This window comes from Leptinotarsa decemlineata, unplaced genomic scaffold, assembly GCF_025532065.1.
Source record: "Leptinotarsa decemlineata unplaced genomic scaffold, Ldec_3_MD MMD2_tig00026330_RagTag_RagTag, whole genome shotgun sequence".
Lineage (NCBI taxonomy): Eukaryota > Metazoa > Arthropoda > Insecta > Coleoptera > Chrysomelidae > Leptinotarsa > Leptinotarsa decemlineata.
Genome location: NW_027412690.1, coordinates 9,379,702 through 9,398,746, shown reverse-complemented (window position 1 = coordinate 9,398,746; position 19,045 = coordinate 9,379,702). Strand labels below are relative to the sequence as shown.

At 35.7% G+C, this 19,045-nt stretch overlaps 1 protein-coding gene across 4 annotated transcripts; it reads right to left on the bottom strand.

Annotated features, from left to right (window-relative positions):
- Nucleotides 1–2,730: 2,730 nt before the first annotated feature.
- LOC111503214 (uncharacterized) lies at nucleotides 2,731–18,026 on the bottom strand. Of its 4 annotated transcripts, none has more exons than XM_074182841.1 (6): nucleotides 16,015–16,171; nucleotides 11,173–11,293; nucleotides 9,410–9,643; nucleotides 6,823–6,958; nucleotides 4,690–4,850; nucleotides 2,731–3,042 (listed from the first exon to the last, which is right to left on the bottom strand). In XM_074182841.1, the coding sequence occupies exons 2-6, from the start codon at nucleotides 11,287–11,289 to the stop codon at nucleotides 2,806–2,808; spliced, it is 885 nt and encodes a 294-aa protein (XP_074038942.1). In that variant the 5' UTR covers nucleotides 11,290–11,293; nucleotides 16,015–16,171; the 3' UTR covers nucleotides 2,731–2,805. The 4 variants fall into 4 exon arrangements, 3 of the variants coding, with proteins under 3 accessions (XP_074038942.1, XP_074038943.1, XP_023013231.1); XM_074182842.1 differs by lacking the exon at nucleotides 16,015–16,171 and adding an exon at nucleotides 15,653–15,705; XM_023157463.2 differs by lacking the exon at nucleotides 16,015–16,171 and adding an exon at nucleotides 12,187–12,205.
- Between the last annotated feature and the right edge of the window lie 1,019 nt (nucleotides 18,027–19,045).

Genomic DNA, 19,045 nt, shown 5'->3' with positions numbered 1-19,045 from the left:
TTTCAAATTCAGTACCAATCACAATCAACAATTATTTTCGAATCACGAAACACACTTCATCAAATACTTGGGAGTTATGATTGATAGTCATTCAAATTAGAAAAACTACATTGATATTTGAAAAAAATAAAATGTTCATTATCAAAATTCAAAATGTTTATTTGTTCTGTAAGTATTTAACCTCAAAATGTCCTTGAATCAATCACAATTATGTTAGGGAAATTTCTCGTTTGGAGGTGTGGCAGAAAACTATTTTGAAAATTTAGAAACTATTCATAAATATTTCTTGAAGTTAATATGCAACAAAACTTGTCAGCTCAACTAGATATAGTATATTACTAAAAAAATTCAATATTTGTTATCTTCTTTTTCATTATTTGCCGATAGATATTGAAAATTTTCATCATTTATCAAACTTAAAGAAGGAGTCAAGTGGGAGTTGAAGACTTTACCTATGCACAAACTTTTAACTATCATTCAATGAAGTTTCTTTTACATATCAAAGATACTTTCATTGAAGAGTACTTCGGTAGAAGTGGTATTCGAATTATAAATTATCTTCAATATTGACAAAATGGTTTAGACTTTCACGGCTGAGGTTTTCAGTGTCATTGCTTTTCCAGTTGGAAAGCCGTGGATTTTTGAAATTTCTTCCTGATGTTTCACCGGCGCGAGTAGCTAGCTTCTTCAGAGGTTTAACCATCATGGCTTGCTGTCCGATGACTATTTTTCAGGCTTCGTAAAGCGTATTTATGCCTTATTAGGTAATCCGTTGGATTACCTGACAAGGTAATCCGTTGGATTGTAAAGCGTATTCGTTGGATTACCTGACAAAGCATAAATACGCTTTACGATGCAAATTCTTTGATGCATTTTTTTTCAATAGCTGAAAATCGCAGAACACGCAAAACACATAAAACTTTTATGCCTCTCACCACATCTCACAAACTAAACTTCATTATAATGTACATATTGGATTAGCATTTATTATTAGGTTCAGGAGTTATTTCACTGACTAACTCAAGGAGGGTGAAATGAAAGCTGTTATTCAGTCCTCATGAACAATTTCATGTGTGAAGGTCACCCTCATTGAAAGTAATGCAAAATTTTATGGCATCATCTTTTTCAAAACAATAATTGTGCTCATGAAATCACATAGAAATAAAAAGTGTTCATGATAATTCAGTTGTAGCATTCATTATTTAAAACCTTTTTTTCCAGAAGAACAAGCAGAGGATGATGGTTAGCTTAGGTTAGGTCCAAAGTGAGTGGGTCTATTCGACCCTCCACCGCAACCCGCAAGGCTTTATTGTGACTTACACCATATTCACACTCCAACAAATAAACTCAGCTTCTTAACGAAGCCGATTAGTTTGTATGGTGAGTGATCTTTCAGGTCAGATGGTAAAAGAAGGGCTTTGCCGAACTCTAAGAACCTGATTCGGTCCCCAGCGGGGACGGCGTGCTCTACCGTTTTATCATTTTCCAAACAGAGGCGATACATACTGTCTTCCGACAGTCCAAGTCTCTGCATATGATGATTTAAATGGCCTGTAAGAAAGCCTGTTAGACATTGTAGTTCATCCTTACTGTAGTCCAACAACTGTTCAGTATCAAGCTTCAAAGGGTGAATAAACGACTTGGAGTGAGCCAATCCTGGAAGATTCTGCCATCCAGGTGTTCAATCTTTGTTTGGCAAAGCCTTAAGCTGTGCCAATGACAGGTTCTGGTCCGATGAAGCTGCTTGCAGCACCCTCTTTTGCAAGGGAGTCAGCAGCTTCATTGCCTTTCAGGCCAGTTTGGCCAGAAATCCAGACCAGAGCCAATCTGTTAAGTCTTCCTATCGAAGAGAGTCGTTTTTGACAAGTTGCTACCAAATTAGACGTTGCTTGGTAGGAGCCAAGAGCTTTCAACGTTCCATAACTGTCCAAGAATATTTTTATTGACTTGTGCATGAGATTAGATTAGAGGTTAGATGATCTGTTACGTCTTCCTATTGAGGAAAGTTGTTTCGGTAATTTGCTACCAATTTAGACGTTGTTCGTCCAAGAGCTTTCAACGCCACTTGACTCTTCGAAAATATTTTTTATTGACTCTCCGCCCACAATTCAGTAGCGTAAATTTCCGCTTGAAATACAGTGGCATAGGTTTTTAGGCAGGTTGATATTTCTGTCCTGGGTCTGCGACTGAAAACACCTGCACCAGAACCGGAAAGTGTTTTTTATCCATTTGTGAACCAACAACTATCTGCTCTTAATATTTCCTTCTTCCGGAGGATCCACTCCTCTCTACTTAGGATGATGGTAGTGATAGCAGTAATACACGTGATAATGATGATGACCCAAATACAAAAAAAATCAGTCGTAAACCAACATTATGTACTTCAAAGTTTGAAATAGATGTGAGGTTTCTGGTGGTTCAATTTTAGTATCTTAATGTTTTTCTTTGTTCTCAAGACAACACACATTAGACAACTTCCTGTTGAAATTATACTGTTGATTTTGAAGTGGGTTACATATGGATCTGAGGTCATTAGAAAACTTTTCATCTGTCTGTAGGGAGAATTATGGAGATTAGCGTATCTACGGTAGGTTCCTAAGGAATATGATTACTTGTTCAAATGGTGGAATTATTTCCCTTCTTACTTCTATTATCATAAGTTCATTGGGCATTTTGGACATTTGGTTCGAAAGCGAAAAGGGGCATTTGGAAAATAACTGAAATACTATATACTCGAAAAAATTATAATATAATTATATTTATGAACAATCAAAATTCCAACACGAAATTTTCAAAAATCTTATTCTACTCAACCTCAATTCGAACAATATGCCCATCAGCGCCCCCTACGTATAATTCCCCCTTGTCTCCAATCGCGATGGCGTTGATGACTATTTCCACATCACAAGAACCACCCTCTTTCAAGTTGTTATCGACGATGGTCCACTTTTTCAGTTGCTTATCCCAGCCACCGCTAAAAATGATGTCTTTGTTGTCCCAGCTGGCTCCTGCTAAGGCATTTATTATTTTCTCGTGGGCATTCTGTAAAAGTATCGATCTTAAGGAAATTTTACTTTTCAAGAAAAAATTTCATACATGCAGATTTCGATACTACATGTGTACAAGTTCGAATTTGAATATGAGCAAGCGGATTTTATCCAGAGATGGATATATATTTCGAATGATACCAAAGTTATTCGGTTGATAATAATGATTTATAGCCAGTCTTCAAGATATATGTGAAACGTTGTCTTTCCTCATTCTAGAAATTGGGCAAATTTCGGATATGCAGTTGGTTACCTCGTTCATAGGCGGATGGGGCGATGAAAAACCTATTGTTTGTTGTCCGCTTCAGCCTAGTTCGAGGAATGATACTCTGAAGGAATTCAATTTTTAATTATCGGAAATCATCGACTTTTTGTTCATGAGTGGCACTAACGAGTGGCCAAACAGCCCAAAACCGGTCTGCAAGTGTGTTCCAATAATTGAAAATCTATTGCGGCAGTTGAATCACTTCAGTAAAGAATCCTGCACTGACACGCCCTTCGTAGTATTAGCCAGGGGAGTAGTTGTTTTCTGATAGGTGTCAGTCTATTAACCTACAGTTTAGGGAGTTGAGACTGACCTGAACGAATTATTCTTTTAGATGATTTGATTTAAAGCCAGTCTTCAAGTATGCCCACTGACTATATGTGAACAAAAATTCATGATGATAATTAAACTACCAAAGAACTACATAGTAGATCTTGCCCAAATTCAGACAGACTGACGTCATCACACCAGCCAGGTTGCCTTTCAGCTCGCCATACAGGGCAGACAGATCATCCAGGCAACCAGTGTGCACCAAATTGTCACGTGGTGTCCTCTCACCCTGCTAGTTTGGCAGTGAACCAATCAGAGTGTACCAAATTGTCACGTAGCGTTCTCAAACTGTCACACAGCTCGTCAGCTAATCAGAGTGCACGCTTCTGCATCTCAGAACATCGTGGCGAGAGCTTTGAATTTTCTATGGACATAAATAATTCTGGCAGACAGACGACCAGGCGTATCCCTCAACGAGACAGACCACCCCGTCACGTGGTGCGCTTACGTCAGCCCATCTTTTTCGCTAAATACATTTTTGTTTCATGATGTCATAAAATAGACAAAAAATGAAAGATGTGATATACCAAAAGGGTATTGAGCCACATCTCCGTTAATAATAATCGAATCGTCGCTTACACCGCATCAAATGGAAAAGAAAGGAATGCAGAATTAATCGACAAAGAAAAAACAAAGATTGCGGCCAGAAGGGCACAAAGTAAAAGTAAAGATGGCGCAATATGTCGGAAGGGCGTTAAGTCACATCTTCGTTGATAATAATAGGATCGTTACGTGCAGTACATCAAATGAAAGGGATAGGAATGCAGAATGTATCGACAAGGAAGAAACAAAGATGACGGCCACAAGGGCACTAATCTGCATCTTCGTCAATAATAGTTGGATCTCAACGTGCAGCACGTCAAATGAAAGGGAAAGGAATGCAGAATGTCTAGACAAAGAAAAATAAAGATGGCGGCCGGAAGGCACATAGTCCCGATGTGGCCATGAGAAGGGTATTATGAGGTTCCCAACTACAGGGGAGAATGAAGCAGCGTCTCAGAAGTTTTACAGATTGTGGAGTTGTTTCTTAAAATTTTCGTTACTCACCTGCGTTTTACTAAGAGCTTTGAAATGACTGTCGCTGTTGTTCTCGTGCAGAATTATATCCATTCCTTCTCGACTAACAAAACTGAAATATTTTTCTCCGATCGTGGTTACGGGAGCTCGTCCCATGAAGTTGTTTTTGGTTCCATAACGGAGTTTTTCTCCTGCGATTATAAAATTGAGTGAATTAATATAGTGTCGAATATTGGTCTTGTGAAAACAAAAAAGAATATGGAGTTTTTATTTGAACAGTCTGAAGACTGTATCGAGGAAAGATAAAACGTATAAGAAGATGAATATTTGGATGAATGAGAAATAAACTAACCTCTATGATGTATCTTGCATAAACGCTTGTCGGATATGATTCAACGTCCATCGTAGCATTAGCCGGGAAAACAAGTATTTACCAGAACCTACAGTTTATGTTTGTTGGGACAGATGAATGATTCTGCTGTTTTTTCAAATTTATTGTTTATAACTTCTATAAGAATGATTCTTTATATTTTTCAGAGAACCAGAAAGGATTTTTAAAATTCTTTGACAATTGATTGTAGCAAATATACTCTCAATTCGATCACATCCAAATTGTTTATTATTACCGATATTGGAATGGGGATAAACTTTCAGGAAAAAGTAAATAGTGTTGAAACACTACCAATGTTTTTTTTTAATAAGAACTTGATTGTTTAGGAAAGGGTATTTTAATTGAAGAAGTCGAAAATAATAATCAATAACAATAATGTTTTCATTTTGCGCTAATACAACGAAGTTTCTGGTCTATTTCGTCAGAACTGCCCAGTTCATTGTTCTCAGAACACAAAACAGTCATACCAGCTTTTCTGTAGCACATGCAATGAGGTATTTGCAGGAGATGATTTCCATAAACTATATGATTGATCATCCCTTGTTACGTACAGCAGTCAATACACTGCTCCCTCTCACCCACTTCCTTTCCAAATTAGAAAAAAAAAAACTGAAATTCATAACCGAAAAACACTTTTGTACACAACTCAAACAACATTTATCCACCTCAGGGCACTGGTAGTAAGAAACTGTTAGAGACGTGCAATCTGAGTAACATCTCATAATGCAGCTGAGAGTTACTATCTACCTCGATCAGTTGTGGAATGTAAACAATTCAAAGGAATGGAAAGTGACTGTTTTTTTCTGGATTCGTGACTTGACTGCTGTTATACACTTCCTTTGCTATTGCCACTGGAAAATATAAAATCATTCTTATACTGAATGATCCTGTACAATATCAAATATGAACACAAACTCGAAGAAAGAGCTTTTCGATACAACTACTTCGATATGGATATTGGATTATATGAAAATCACTTTTTACTATTTCGTTTGTATCCTGAAACATCCATCGTGGTGTTGAAACAGATGCCTTTCTTAAGAACGATACACAATACAATGTATGGAAGAATATCTATAGAAAATTCCATTCACATCGAACACTATCGTCTCCAATGGTGTACTTCGAAGTTTCGAAACAAGACAGCTATCTTATCATCCCATCAACACAGTTTTGGATAGCACTACAAGATGAATGTAATTTCTATGCATGATCTACACATGTTTGCTTTCTTTCTCCTTTTGGGAGCTTCCCATTGCTGGAATATCATTCAACAACCGCATAACTGTTTTTATATGAGGTCATCGTGATATGAATAGATTTGTCTTTTCCAGCGACACAAAGTTGTAGAGTTATGACAGAAATGGGTGCTTCGTCTTCGTCGTCTATCCACAACAGTACTGATGAACTGTCAAGGCAGTTTTTTTTCGAAACTTCGAAGTACACCATTGAGGTTGATTCTGTTCCATGTAAATGAAATTTCATATGAATACTCTGTAATATATTGTGTAGTATTACTGTGAATGATATACCAAATCGAGTACTTATTGAATATAATATTCGTAGGGTAGTTCTTTCAAACGAATTTTTCTCCAGTTCAAATCTGGAAGTTATTTCTATACACAGTCTACAGATCTTATTGAAGAGTTTATTTTGAACTCAATGGCGACTATATCAGAATGTTTCTTCATAATATATGTACTCGTATCCTAAACGGTTATTACTTGTCTGGTATTCAAATATTCAAATAAAATTATGATAAACTTCGTTACCTTCAAGTTTCATGTCGGTTATTACAAGGTCCAAATCTTTAACCGTGAAAATCAAGTTTTTGAATACCGCCATATCCTTAATGGGCTCGGCAATGTTGAGTGAACCATAAAATTTGCCGTCTTTCCAGACTTTTATCTGAAAAAAAATATTTTTGTTTCCATTTGATATTTCTACCATAAAATAATAAACATATGAGATATGGTTTTAATCAAACGAGTATGTTCACAAGGCGAAAGCTGACTTTACACACAGATACAATGCATTTTTTTAAGGTTTTCCCCTTTTACTTTTTGAACGGGCCAACTCAAAAAATTGAAATTTGATATAATGAAATTAATGCATGAATACTTTACTTTGAAGTGAAATTGACAGATGAAACTTTCAAGATGGCGACTGGTCGCATCTGGGAAAAAGTTAAATGAAAAAAAAGGTCTTGTGACACATCATTTTGAAGCTCCTGACGAATACTTCACAACCCTAGAACATGAAGTCAATATCTCCACCTACTTCAAAATAGCGGAACATTCAATAATTTCCTGAAGACCAACACGCCAAATATCGATATTTCTATAAATATTCCTTTTTGTTTGTTACGTTATTTTTTGAATATTACTGGAGTTTTTTCACAGCACAAAATCGTTATTTTTAACACCTCGACACGTGTTTCGATCACCAAGTGATCATCTTCAAAGAGGAAGATTAAAACCTCCTTGAAGCGATTTTTATTTACGGTGCGATGTGTAACTTTTACGAGACCGAATGGATTTTCGATGAACGTTTTCCGAATCGTCCTTTCTATAGAAAATATTTGAGGGAACTTGTATCCAAATTCGCAACTATTGGTAGTGTACATAACAAAAAGCCCCCAGGTCATTCGTCCATTCCGAAAGCAAATAATTGATTGGTGAGATGATAGTAAATCCTGAACAGTTTATTATTCAATCGCGAATGTTTGTGAGGTGTCTCCTTCTACTGTGTGGAGACTTTTGAAGAGGTAGGTATCATCAATACAAAATTAAAATGGTACACCAATCAACTGAAGATGACCCTGATTGAAGATCAGAATTCTGCGAAATCATGACGGAAACCATTGCAAGGTATCCTACGTATCTTCACAATATTTGTTTTAGTGACGATTGTACATTTTTTCAAACTGCAATGTTCACAGACAAAATTGCCGTTATTGGAGTGACACCAACCCTCACGTTTTCCGGGAAACACATATCCAATATCCAGAAAACATTAACGTTTGGGCAGGAATATCGGGAAACCATATTGTAGGACCTCTATTTATTGATCAAAATTCAACAGGGGCACTGTATTTGAATATGCTGGAAACTACTATTGGCCCTCTCATCACTGAAATTGTCGAAGCGAATCCTAATGAATTCGATATAGATATTGTATTCCAACAAGATGGAGCACCCCCACATTACTCCAGACAAGTAAAAAACTATTTGGATACTATTTTTTCTGGTCGTTGGATTGGCCGTCGAGGTCCTACAGAATGGCCAGCCCGCTCGCCAGATTTGACACCTATGGATTTTTTTATGGGTCTATTTGAAGCAAAAGGTGTACGAAACTGAACCTGCTTCAATATTGGATATGCGGCAGATAATAATAAATATTTGTATAGATATTGACGTTACTGTGTTCGAAAATGTTCGACGTGAAATATCGGTTAGGCTGTTCATATGTCAAGAAATTCAAGGCATTCATTTCGAGCATCTTCTAAACTGACTTCAAGCTTATTACTTCATATTATAGAGTTAATTGTCAATATATTCAGGCAATTACTGAAAGTTCCGCCATTTTGTAGTAGTTGAAGATATTGACATTATATTCTAGGGTTGTGAAGCATTCGTCAGGAGCTTCGAAAAAATGTGTCACAAGACCCCGCCTTTCTATTTAATTTTTTTTCCCAGATGGTGTCTAGTCGCCATTTCGAAAGTTTCATCTGTCAATTTCACTTCAAAATAAAGTATTCATGGTTTAATTTCAGTGTCCCAAATATTAATTTTTTTGAGTTGACCCGCTCAAAAAATAAAAGGGAGGGGCATGAAAGAAATGCACTGTATAGTTAAAAAATATTTCTGTCATACTAGTTTATTATCGTTTTTTCATTCGTTAGTTAGCAATTCAATGAAAACCAACTCAACCAATACAATAAAAATGTACCCTGACATACAAATCGAATGTTTCCATGCAAAGAATTTGTTACTAATTGTTCGAATTCTGAAAGGTTGAATATTCTCTTCCAACGAAAAGGTGACAAAAGTTGTAGAGGTCTCTGTTACACATGTAGCAAGTTGAAGTTAGAGCATGTTGATGAAATAGACTGACTATAATTTTTTTTGCTTCCATAGTAGATAGACTGAAAAGTTTTTTTATAACATCTTCGTTTACTGTTAATGCAATAACAGACTAGCATGATATTGAAGTTTATGTCCTTGAGCGACTCACAAACTCTTGGACGCCTCAAGACTCAACATCTTTGATCCATAAATACCTATTACTACTCAACTAATTTCGACAACAGATTGTGTGTTATAACAAAAAACTGATTTTTCATCGAAATCGACTTACATAACCTTCATGATCGCCGGAATACAGGCATCCGTCGGAATAACTGACCCTCCAGTATTCAGCTTGATCATCTTTGGTAATAACTTCTTTTTCTTTGAGAGTTTTCAACTCGAAAGATTTGATGGTACCTTCATTGGAACAAGAATACAAAGTATCGTCACTAGCTGCCAAACAGAAAACTGAACATTGATTCGACTGAACCTCAGCTAGTTTCTTCAGGTCAGGAGCCCATGCCTTGAAAGATAAATATAGTTCTGGTAGATATTGCAAATAAGTCAATAATATTAATTGAAAGATGGATGTGAATCGAGTTTTGATTCGAATTATCCAACTTCGAAGAAAATAATTTGAAAAATGTTAGTAAACTTGTTACTTCGAAATGTTTTGTCTGTTGGACAATAGACTCAAAATGAGTTTCTTACAATTTTTCAAATAGATATTTCCTAATAAGTATGAAATAGTTGAGTTTTCAACATATTTCTGAACAGATTTTAACACCTTTGGTACAAAATTAGGCAAATTCTTTGTCCAAGATTATCAATGCCTTCAGTATTCACGAAGGTTCCTGGCACTTGTAGGTTCTGAAAATGACTCATTACATTCAAATATTTCTGAAATTACAATCATTAATTCAGTTCAGTGTGTATTCTGGATATTGTTAGAATCAAATCAAAGTTTGAATTCTTTAAACCTATTGGAAACAATTTTGTTCAAAGGAAAAAAAATTCAAAATTCGTACCATATCAGATAATGATAGTGAACTCGTTGGTTGGCTACCAACGGTCAGGGGACTGGAGCCCCTGTCCGGGAAGCCAATGTGGCCTACGGACGGGATCGCCAAACTGCTGGTCAGTGGCAGAGTAGAGTGAGTGGAACTAAAACTCCCCAGAAGCCCTTGCGGAACATGCCACCGTGGACCAGCCTACCCAAGCTAAGGTGTGGGGACAACTGAATGGCCGCAGGGTAATATGCGGTCCCCTTAAGGAACTGGACGAAACCTTATTGTAATCTGCCTACCTCTGGTAATGCGGGGCTTGCTAGAGGTGACCAACCAACGGGGGAACACACATGAATGAAACAAACACAAAAACAGAAACAACAAAAACAAATAAAGGAACCGGCTGCCCCTGCAGGGAAGCTCCCTCACTTGTGCACCTCCACAGAAGGAACCCCAAGAAGGTTGAAGAACCGGCGCAACGACAGTAATATCGCTGAAACTTCCAAAACCTTCGCGGAGGCCACCGTGAGGCTCCTCAAGGTTGCCAAAAAAAGTGTGTGTTCGGCGAGTCTTGGCCTTCACTTGCCAATGTAAAGGAGATGTCTTCTAGTGACCTGTCCACCTTCCTGGAAAGGACAGGATGGACGATGACCTAGGAGGACAACTCCTTGAGAGGATGTACAATGGGTTACATGTGGGCCTACACTCACCCTCTCTACTCTAGTGATACAGCGAGATAGTGATAGTGAAACATTGAAAGCATTCAATCAAATTGCCCTTGTAAAAATTGATTTGGAACTGCTTATCATTATTGAGATCAAGACCTTTTTTTTGTGGTTGCAATTCACAAGGAAACAGAGATAATAGTTGTCCCCATGAAAGAGAGAGGTACTGTTTCCCTAGGCCTAAACTTTTGAGTGTGTTGTCTAACTGTCATATGAATATAAAGGCTTTGAACCTCTGTTCGATATAAAATTTGTGAGTCTAATGTGAGTTTGAATATGAAAACCTTTGAAACTAAATATGAAGAATATAATTGGATTACCATGACTTTTCCATCATCTCCAGCACTGTACAAGATTCCTTTATGGTAGAGTAGAAAGTTTATATCGAATTCATGCTTGTCAGCGTCATCAGCTCTACAACCTACTCGAAGAGGCATTTTTCTGAAATGAATTGAATGTGTTACTGAGAAAAAATTGTTGTCTTTTATGGATCCACTCAGAAACATAAAGAAAAGAATATAATTCAGTTGAATTGAGTTCATTTTGAAGTATCAAGAGCTGTGTTTCATAGTACATTACATAGTAAACTAGGTTTGACTTCAAATATATTATGACCTTTATAGTTATTCGTGAATACCTCATTTCAGATTTTCCTGAGTTGGTGAATAGGTGGTTGTATCTTTTCAGTTACCAGTTCAATGCTTTCTGTTTGAAATATTTATATACTTTATGTATTACTTGGTGACCCGAATTTTTCAGTAGTTTTTTGAGTTCAAACAGACAGACAGGCTTGACGAGAGAACTCTATTATGAAATATCGTGTGATCTCGTGAAACCAAAATGTCATTATGTTGAAAACATTCATGTTTTATAAATTATATTTTGAATCGAATATGAACGATTGAACTGTTCAAAAGAATATTTTATATCAACCTTCTTTGGGTATTTTCAACTTCCACAATCTGAAAAATTGTGATGGAAAACTTTATACATGTGTGAGATAGGCAAACCGATAATAAAGTTTACAAATTGAAGGTCAACTTCCTTTCCTTGATGTAATGTTTATCGAAAGAAAACACACTAATAGATATCTCCGCTACACTTCAAATCAACATGCGAGTGTTGAAAAAAGGATAATGAATTGTCTTTCTAACAAAGCAGAAACAATATGCAATTCAACTGAAATTGTTAATAACGAAGCATCATCAATAAAATCTGCTCTGAAAAAGTACTCTTATCCAGATTCATTCATAGATTCCACGATGTATGCAATAAAAACCAAATGACCCTAGAAAAATCATTATAAATTCAACAATGTCCAACTCAACAATTACCGATTTATAACATCCAGTGACACCTTTCACCACTAACGTTATACCTTACTTTCCAGGATTATCTGAAAAGATAAGACAAATTAGGAATAGATATGATGTTACAACTTCTTACAAAATAAAAAGTACCATGACATCTATACTAACACATACAAAACTCAACAACACAGGGACACCTTGTTTTTGTGGTGAAAGTTATGTTGGTGAAACTTCGAAACCATCGAGAGTGCGTGAGAATAAACATCGAGATCACATTATGAATAGAAAATCAATAAGATCAAAATTGTCAGAACACATTTTGAAATCAGACGGCGATTTGAATGGAATAATATGATTATGATTGCTAATAAAGTCCTCAAGAAACTCCAAAAGTTTCGACATATTCGATATCAACACAAACCTTTTGCTACTCAGCCATTAACTAATAAATATCATTGTCGGTTTCAAGGAAGGTATTTATACATCAATTACATTTGCAGATCTCAGTAAAGCGTTCGATTGTGTTTCTCACGATCTTTCAATAAAAAAACTTGAACACTATGGCATCAGAGATTTACGTCTCCAAGTGATAAAATTATATCTTATAGGAAGAACTCAGTGTGTCTCCGATAACAGAAAAAAATCTGGCTTACGTGAAATAAGGGTGTGCCCCAAGGGTCTGTCTTGGGACCCCTTTTGTTCATTTTTTACATCAATGATCTTTTTTACTACCTTTTTCCGAACACTATTGTCATCTTGACACTCAACTTGCGCACTCTTAAATACATTGAAGAGCAGGTGGAAAGTATAGCAGATCACTGTTATGAAATTTTTTATATAACGTAGTCAATAAACATGTATCTATCTATCTAAAGCTCACTTCAAGAAACGTAAAGAATCAGCGTAGGTGTATTCTCATATCTGGATAGAAGTTGAATACTCTGAAGGAACTAGAGCCAGAACTGAATAGAAGTATATTTCGATCACAAATATATCGTACTTGGCCACCAGTCTTGAAGAAAAATATGGAGAGTGGCAAAATAGCAACAGACTGATATCAGAGAACACCGAATGTACTATATCGAATGTTTAGGAAGTCAACCAACAATTCCTTTGACATCTGTCGAAGAAGTTGAGAAATAGAAATATGTAGCGAAGGAAGAGTTGCGTATAGACTTACATTTAGTCCATTTCTGGAGATGGACCCAGATTTCTTCCTAGAAAACGTTGTATTATGTCGAAATTTACCGCAACGAATTATAATTTGGAATCTTATGAATCTGCAACCATGCCCACACTCACATGTATAACTGGTATTCGGAATATAATACCGGCCTTTCTGTTGGAAGACGGTAGCTTGCAACAGAGTATACAGGGTGTTCCTTAAACACATGCTAATATTTAAGGAGGTAATTCTTAGACCCATTTTAAGCAAAAAACGTCCTATGGACGTATGTCCTGAACGCCTTAACTTTTGAGATACAGGGTGGCAAAGTTTTCAAAAATAATCAGTTTTTTAATAATAACTGAGATAATTTTGTAGACATCTTCGGCATATTTGGTACATATGTTCCATGCCTCAAGGCGCATTTTCTGATGTACAATTAATTTGATTTTCTCTGCCAGTGGCGTACTTACGAGTTTTGAAATGTATATTTTTGGCGAAAAAAATACTACGCCACTGCTTTATCTTGAATTAAAAATTATTTTTTAAATCTCCATACATTTTTGAGCACATTTGATATGTTGGGTTATCTTTGTCCGACGCATGGTTTTCGCTCAAAAAATTAAAAATCGCTTTACTTAAGGATAAATTCCTTAAAAATATCATGCGGTATCGTGCATCGACTGAAAGCAAACTAAGAGATCAGATTTGTTGCAAAATAATTGAGGATCTGAAAGGTATTTGTTTGTTGTCAGATGCACTGTTCTCAATTAAAATCACGTCATAACGCAGCACCGCTTAATAATTTTTGAAAACATAAATTTAGTTATCCTGGAATAAATGACGTGTAGCAGAATTTATTTACTGCACCTCTTGGAAATATGGAGTTTGTCGATATGTGATTTCTTTTAAAGATTAAACGCAGAAAAAACAGCGTACCCACCATAGCAATAAAAAACGAATTCTCTGTATGTACAAACGTCAGTAGCTAATATTGATGTTGGTTTAAAGTAAGGTGTTGGTGTTAAAAACTGTCACAGCGCGTTTTGATTGATTTTGAAGTGTTATTGAAGTTATTTTGGTAGTCCGCTGTTTTTCTGAATTACTGGAGTTTTTTCCCAACACCAAATCGTTATTTTTACACCTCGACACGTGTTTCGATGACCAAGTGATCATCTTCAAGAGGAAGTTTTATCTTCCTCTTGATTTGGATTTTAAAAATGGCATAGTACTTTTTCCCCAAAATTATTCAATGCGAAACCCGTAGGGATGCCACAGTTTAAAAAAATACAAATTTGTGTACATCAGAAAATACGCCTTGAGGCATGGAACATATGTACCAAATATGCCAAAGATGTCTACAAAATTATCTCAGTTATTAAAAAACTGATTATTTTTGAAAACTTTGCCACCCTGTATCTCAAAAGTTAAAGCGTTTAGGACATACGTCCATAGGACGTTTTTTCCTTAAAATGGGTCTAAGAATTACCTCCTTAAATATCAGCATGTGTTTAAGGAACACCCTGTATACATCCAAAACTCAAATGTAATTTTTTAAATTTAGAAATTTGTGTTAGGAATTACACGTTAAATGATAAAACCTTGTTAATCCTTCTGAGGGTTATCGTTAGTAGGGGTGCGACAGTCGGTTAACGGAAAAACTGATTTTTTAAACAGATCTCTTTTGTTCTTCGTTACCAAACTAACATTGAGAAACTTTGCTACCAAATTCCAAAAAACCTAACTCAAACCTTTATATGTTTTTTTTTTAATTTAAAACGAAATGTCAACTCTATCTTGATATATATATATATTCACTTGATGAAGATATCAATGAACAACACGGGTAAAACTGAATTATTGATTTATTATTTGCTTCTGAACGAAATTCCATACTGAATTATTATATTAGTTTTTAATGTAGGTTTTCTATAATAATTTCACTCTTGTGCGATAATTTTAATGTGAATAACCTAAAAAACCACCACCCTTCAAATTGTTTTTTCTGAAATGAAATCCATTAGTCTTTTCTATCTCTAAATATAATTTTCTGGAATGTAGTCATTCAGGGTATGATGTGATCTACTCAATTGAGAGTATGTATGATCTATGATCAATATAATTCACAATTGAAACCGAGAAAAATAGAAAATTTTCAACTATAATTATTATCTAATATTGATGTCATAGTTGATGAAAACATATTTCATTTATTACTTGATTTGGAAAGACGATGGTTGCAATGGTTTGAGAGAAAGAAACATTTTTACTTTCAGAAAATTCTGATCAACGTTTTTTATTGAACTTGGTAAAACAAGCCCTTACCACTTTCATAGGTCAACCCTTCTCATAATACGAGGAGGAATATAAGATGTATTCTATTTTTCCTGAAAAAAAATGTTATCCTTATGATCGTCAGTACACCACTGATATATCTCAAAACATTCGTTTGGAATTAGAAAACGGATTAATTTTATTTTTTCTATCATAGCCCACTTGGATGCCATTCAGTATCACTACGAGTTTATTTATAAATGAATACTAATACTTCTGGAGATTTCCAGAGAGCAGCTAAATTTATACGTGCATGAAAAAACAACGCATCGTTTCTAACTTTTCCAAATCAACTCCATCCCGATTTTTGAAATAAAAAAAGAAAAACGACACTTTATGGACTGAATACATACATTTCAAGTCGCGAATGAACTTCAACACGCACCCTTCAATTATTTCTCTTGAACTGGCGGAACATCAAATGCAACTTAGTTTAAATCGTTTCTGACAGCAAAACATTTGGCCAAAATAGCCAATAAATTATATTTAGAATACATCCTGCGAGTATTCGTTAGTATTTTGATTCTAAGGGAGCAAACCAAAAACAAGACAAAAATATGTTTAGTATGTCTGTACGAACGATGAACTTGATGGAAATAGCATTGTTTATATTTGGAAAAGTGTTCGGTTAGTCTAGTTCGCAGTGGCGTGTGCGAATAATCGTTACAAGGGGATATCATCAATACATACAGTACGATGCAAATGTATGGAATAAATTCGATATTTACAAAATGAGCGTCTTTCGGAAGAAATCCAAAAACAGGTCAACTTTAATTTTTGACGGCCCATCTCATGATATTCATATGAAAGACGTTTCGTCACCGGTGTTGGCGTGATGATGTAATCGACAATTTTTTTAAATGCAAACAGGGTCATGTGGCACCTCATTCAAAAGGTCTACTAATCATCTATTCAACGGTATAACCATGCCAATATTCATTTATACAAGATGAACCAAAACATGTTATTTATTGAAGTACAATAAAATTAGAATAAATGTTCAAATTGATGACCTTCAGCTATAATGCAATGTGAAAGCCGGGCACTGAATTCATTTCTAACGTTTCCGAGAACTTCGGGGGTTATTTGTGCAATCTCCGCTCTGATGCGTTCCTTCAACTCTTCTAAATCATTTGGTCGATTTTGGTAAACTTTACTCTTCAAGTATCCCCATAAAAAAAAGTCTAACGGGGTCAAATCCGGAGACCTTGGTGGCCATTCGATCGGCCCTCTTCTTCCTATCCACTTTCCTCGGAAAACAGTATCCAGGTAGGTTCGTACATCAACGGCGTAGTGTGGGGGCGCCCCATCCTGCTGGAACCACAAATCATTTCTATTTGGAAATAGCTGATTCAGTTGTGGCATCAGATAATCTTGAAGAAAGTGTAGATACCGAGCACCATTTACGCTTTCCTCAAAAAAGTATGGTCCTATTATCTGGTTGTTCAAAATTCCGGCCCAAACATTCACTTTTTGTGGATATTGTGTGCTATGCTCCTCCATCCAATGTGGATTTTCTCTTGCCCAGTATCGATAAGTCTGACGGTTTACGTGACCGTTGAGCATAAAAGTAGCTTCATCTGAAAATATTATATTTTGTATGAAACTCCGATCTCTGTGCGAGCGCTCCATCATGATTTCGCAAAATTCGACTCTTCTGTCAAAGTCATCTTCTAACAGTTCTTGGACCAGCTGAACTTTATACGGATGCCACTTTTCTTTTTTCAACACTCTAACAACAGTCGATTGGTGTGAATTATTATCCAGTGCGACTTGCCTCGTGCTGGTATGGGGGTTTTCTTGGAACGCAAGTACCACATCAAGTTTTTGGACTTCTGAAATTGATTTTCTACCACTTTTAGGGAGATCTTTAACATGGCCCGTTTCTCGAAACTTTTTCTCAATTTTACTTATTGTTGATTGAGAAACGGGTTCTCGGTTGGGGTATTTCGCATTGAATAAATCACGAACTTCTGCCTGAGTCCTTACTTTATCTCCACAGCCAATCATAATTGAAATTTCGATTCTTTGGGTTTCTGTTACTTTCATTGCCAGATTATAAGTGATTTAAATATTTTTCTAGAAATAATGTCAACCGCTTCAATGATACTTCACTTCAATGACATTGACTAATCTCAAGTAGAGTGTAGGACTTTTATCACCATTTCTTTTTTCTAATCAACAAAAACAATAGAAGACAGTACGATACTTTATTCTCAGTGGCGGTGCATAGCATTATTTGGTTCAACGAATTACTATTATTTATAATTCCAGTCTTCTGAATACATAATTTCGGTTGACCCTGTATTAATACATATTGAAACCATTATACCGTTGAATAGACGACTAGTAGACCTTTTGAATGGGGTGCCACATGACCCCTGTTTGCATTTAAAAAAATTGTCTATTACGTCATCACGCCAACACTGGTGACGAAACGTCTTTCATATGAATATCATGAGATGGGCCGTCAAAAATTAAAGTTGACCTGTTTTTGGATTTCTTCCGAAAGACGCTTTTGTGAATATCGAATTTATTCCATACATTTGCATCGTACTGTATAATAAAAGTGTATCTGACTTACATGAAAGATATTTAAAAAAAATATTTTTGGGGGTCTTTAGTGAAACGATAGAACTCAGAACTAGGATTGTTAGAATTTTAGTCTGTTTGTCTGACCGTTTGTGAGCATTAATTTGAAAGACGGCTCAACCGTTTAGGCTGCGGATGTTTCTCGTTCAGCTAGCTGCAGGACTGTCCTGAAATCAATCAAATCTGAAAACACTTCAATAATAGATTATTATTGTTATGTTGAATACATTTTTCATCTACCCAAGTGATAATCTATACCATGAGCCTGAACTGATGGATACTTGGAAAATATTCGCATACACCTTAAATATACATTTACGAAAAAATATGAGTATAGCCAAACATATCGATTATTCATATGACATCCGGTATAAGATGAATTCATTAAATATACAAAAGATGTCAAAAACAATTGGACAACGCGCAGTTATAGTTACCTGGCTCCAAAAATGTATGTTCTAATAATCGGTCATTTGGAATTACTTAATTAAATTCCACAATTTAAATAAAAATTGAAAAATGGGTTACCCAGATTCCAAGAAGGATAGTATATGCAATTATAGATGTTCTTTAAAAGCGTGTTTTTCAGTTTTTTCAACTATATTTATTATTCATTTTTTAGTTTCGTATGCTATAAAAGCGCGTTTTTTAAACTATATTTATTTTAACTAAACTTTGGGATCAATCAGTCGTATACTGACCATTAATATTTTCCGATTCCGGAGAGGGAGCCTGAAAATTAGCTTCCAAACCCAAGGCACCAGGCGCGCATGTTAGTAAAAAAATACTTTT

Bases quoted from the DNA above. Each gene is read 5' to 3' on its own strand.
- LOC111503214 (XM_074182841.1), bottom strand. From the start codon at position 11,289: ATGCCTCTTCGAGTAGGTTGTAGAGCTGATGACGCTGACAAGCATGAA. The intron at 6,959-9,409 runs GTAAGTCGATTT...ATTTTTTTTCAG, and splicing joins CCGGCGATCATGAAGGTTAT to ATAAAAGTCTGGAAAGACGG. The intron at 3,043-4,689 runs GTGAGTAACGAA...ATACTTTTACAG, and splicing joins AAGCTCTTAGTAAAACGCAG to AATGCCCACGAGAAAATAAT.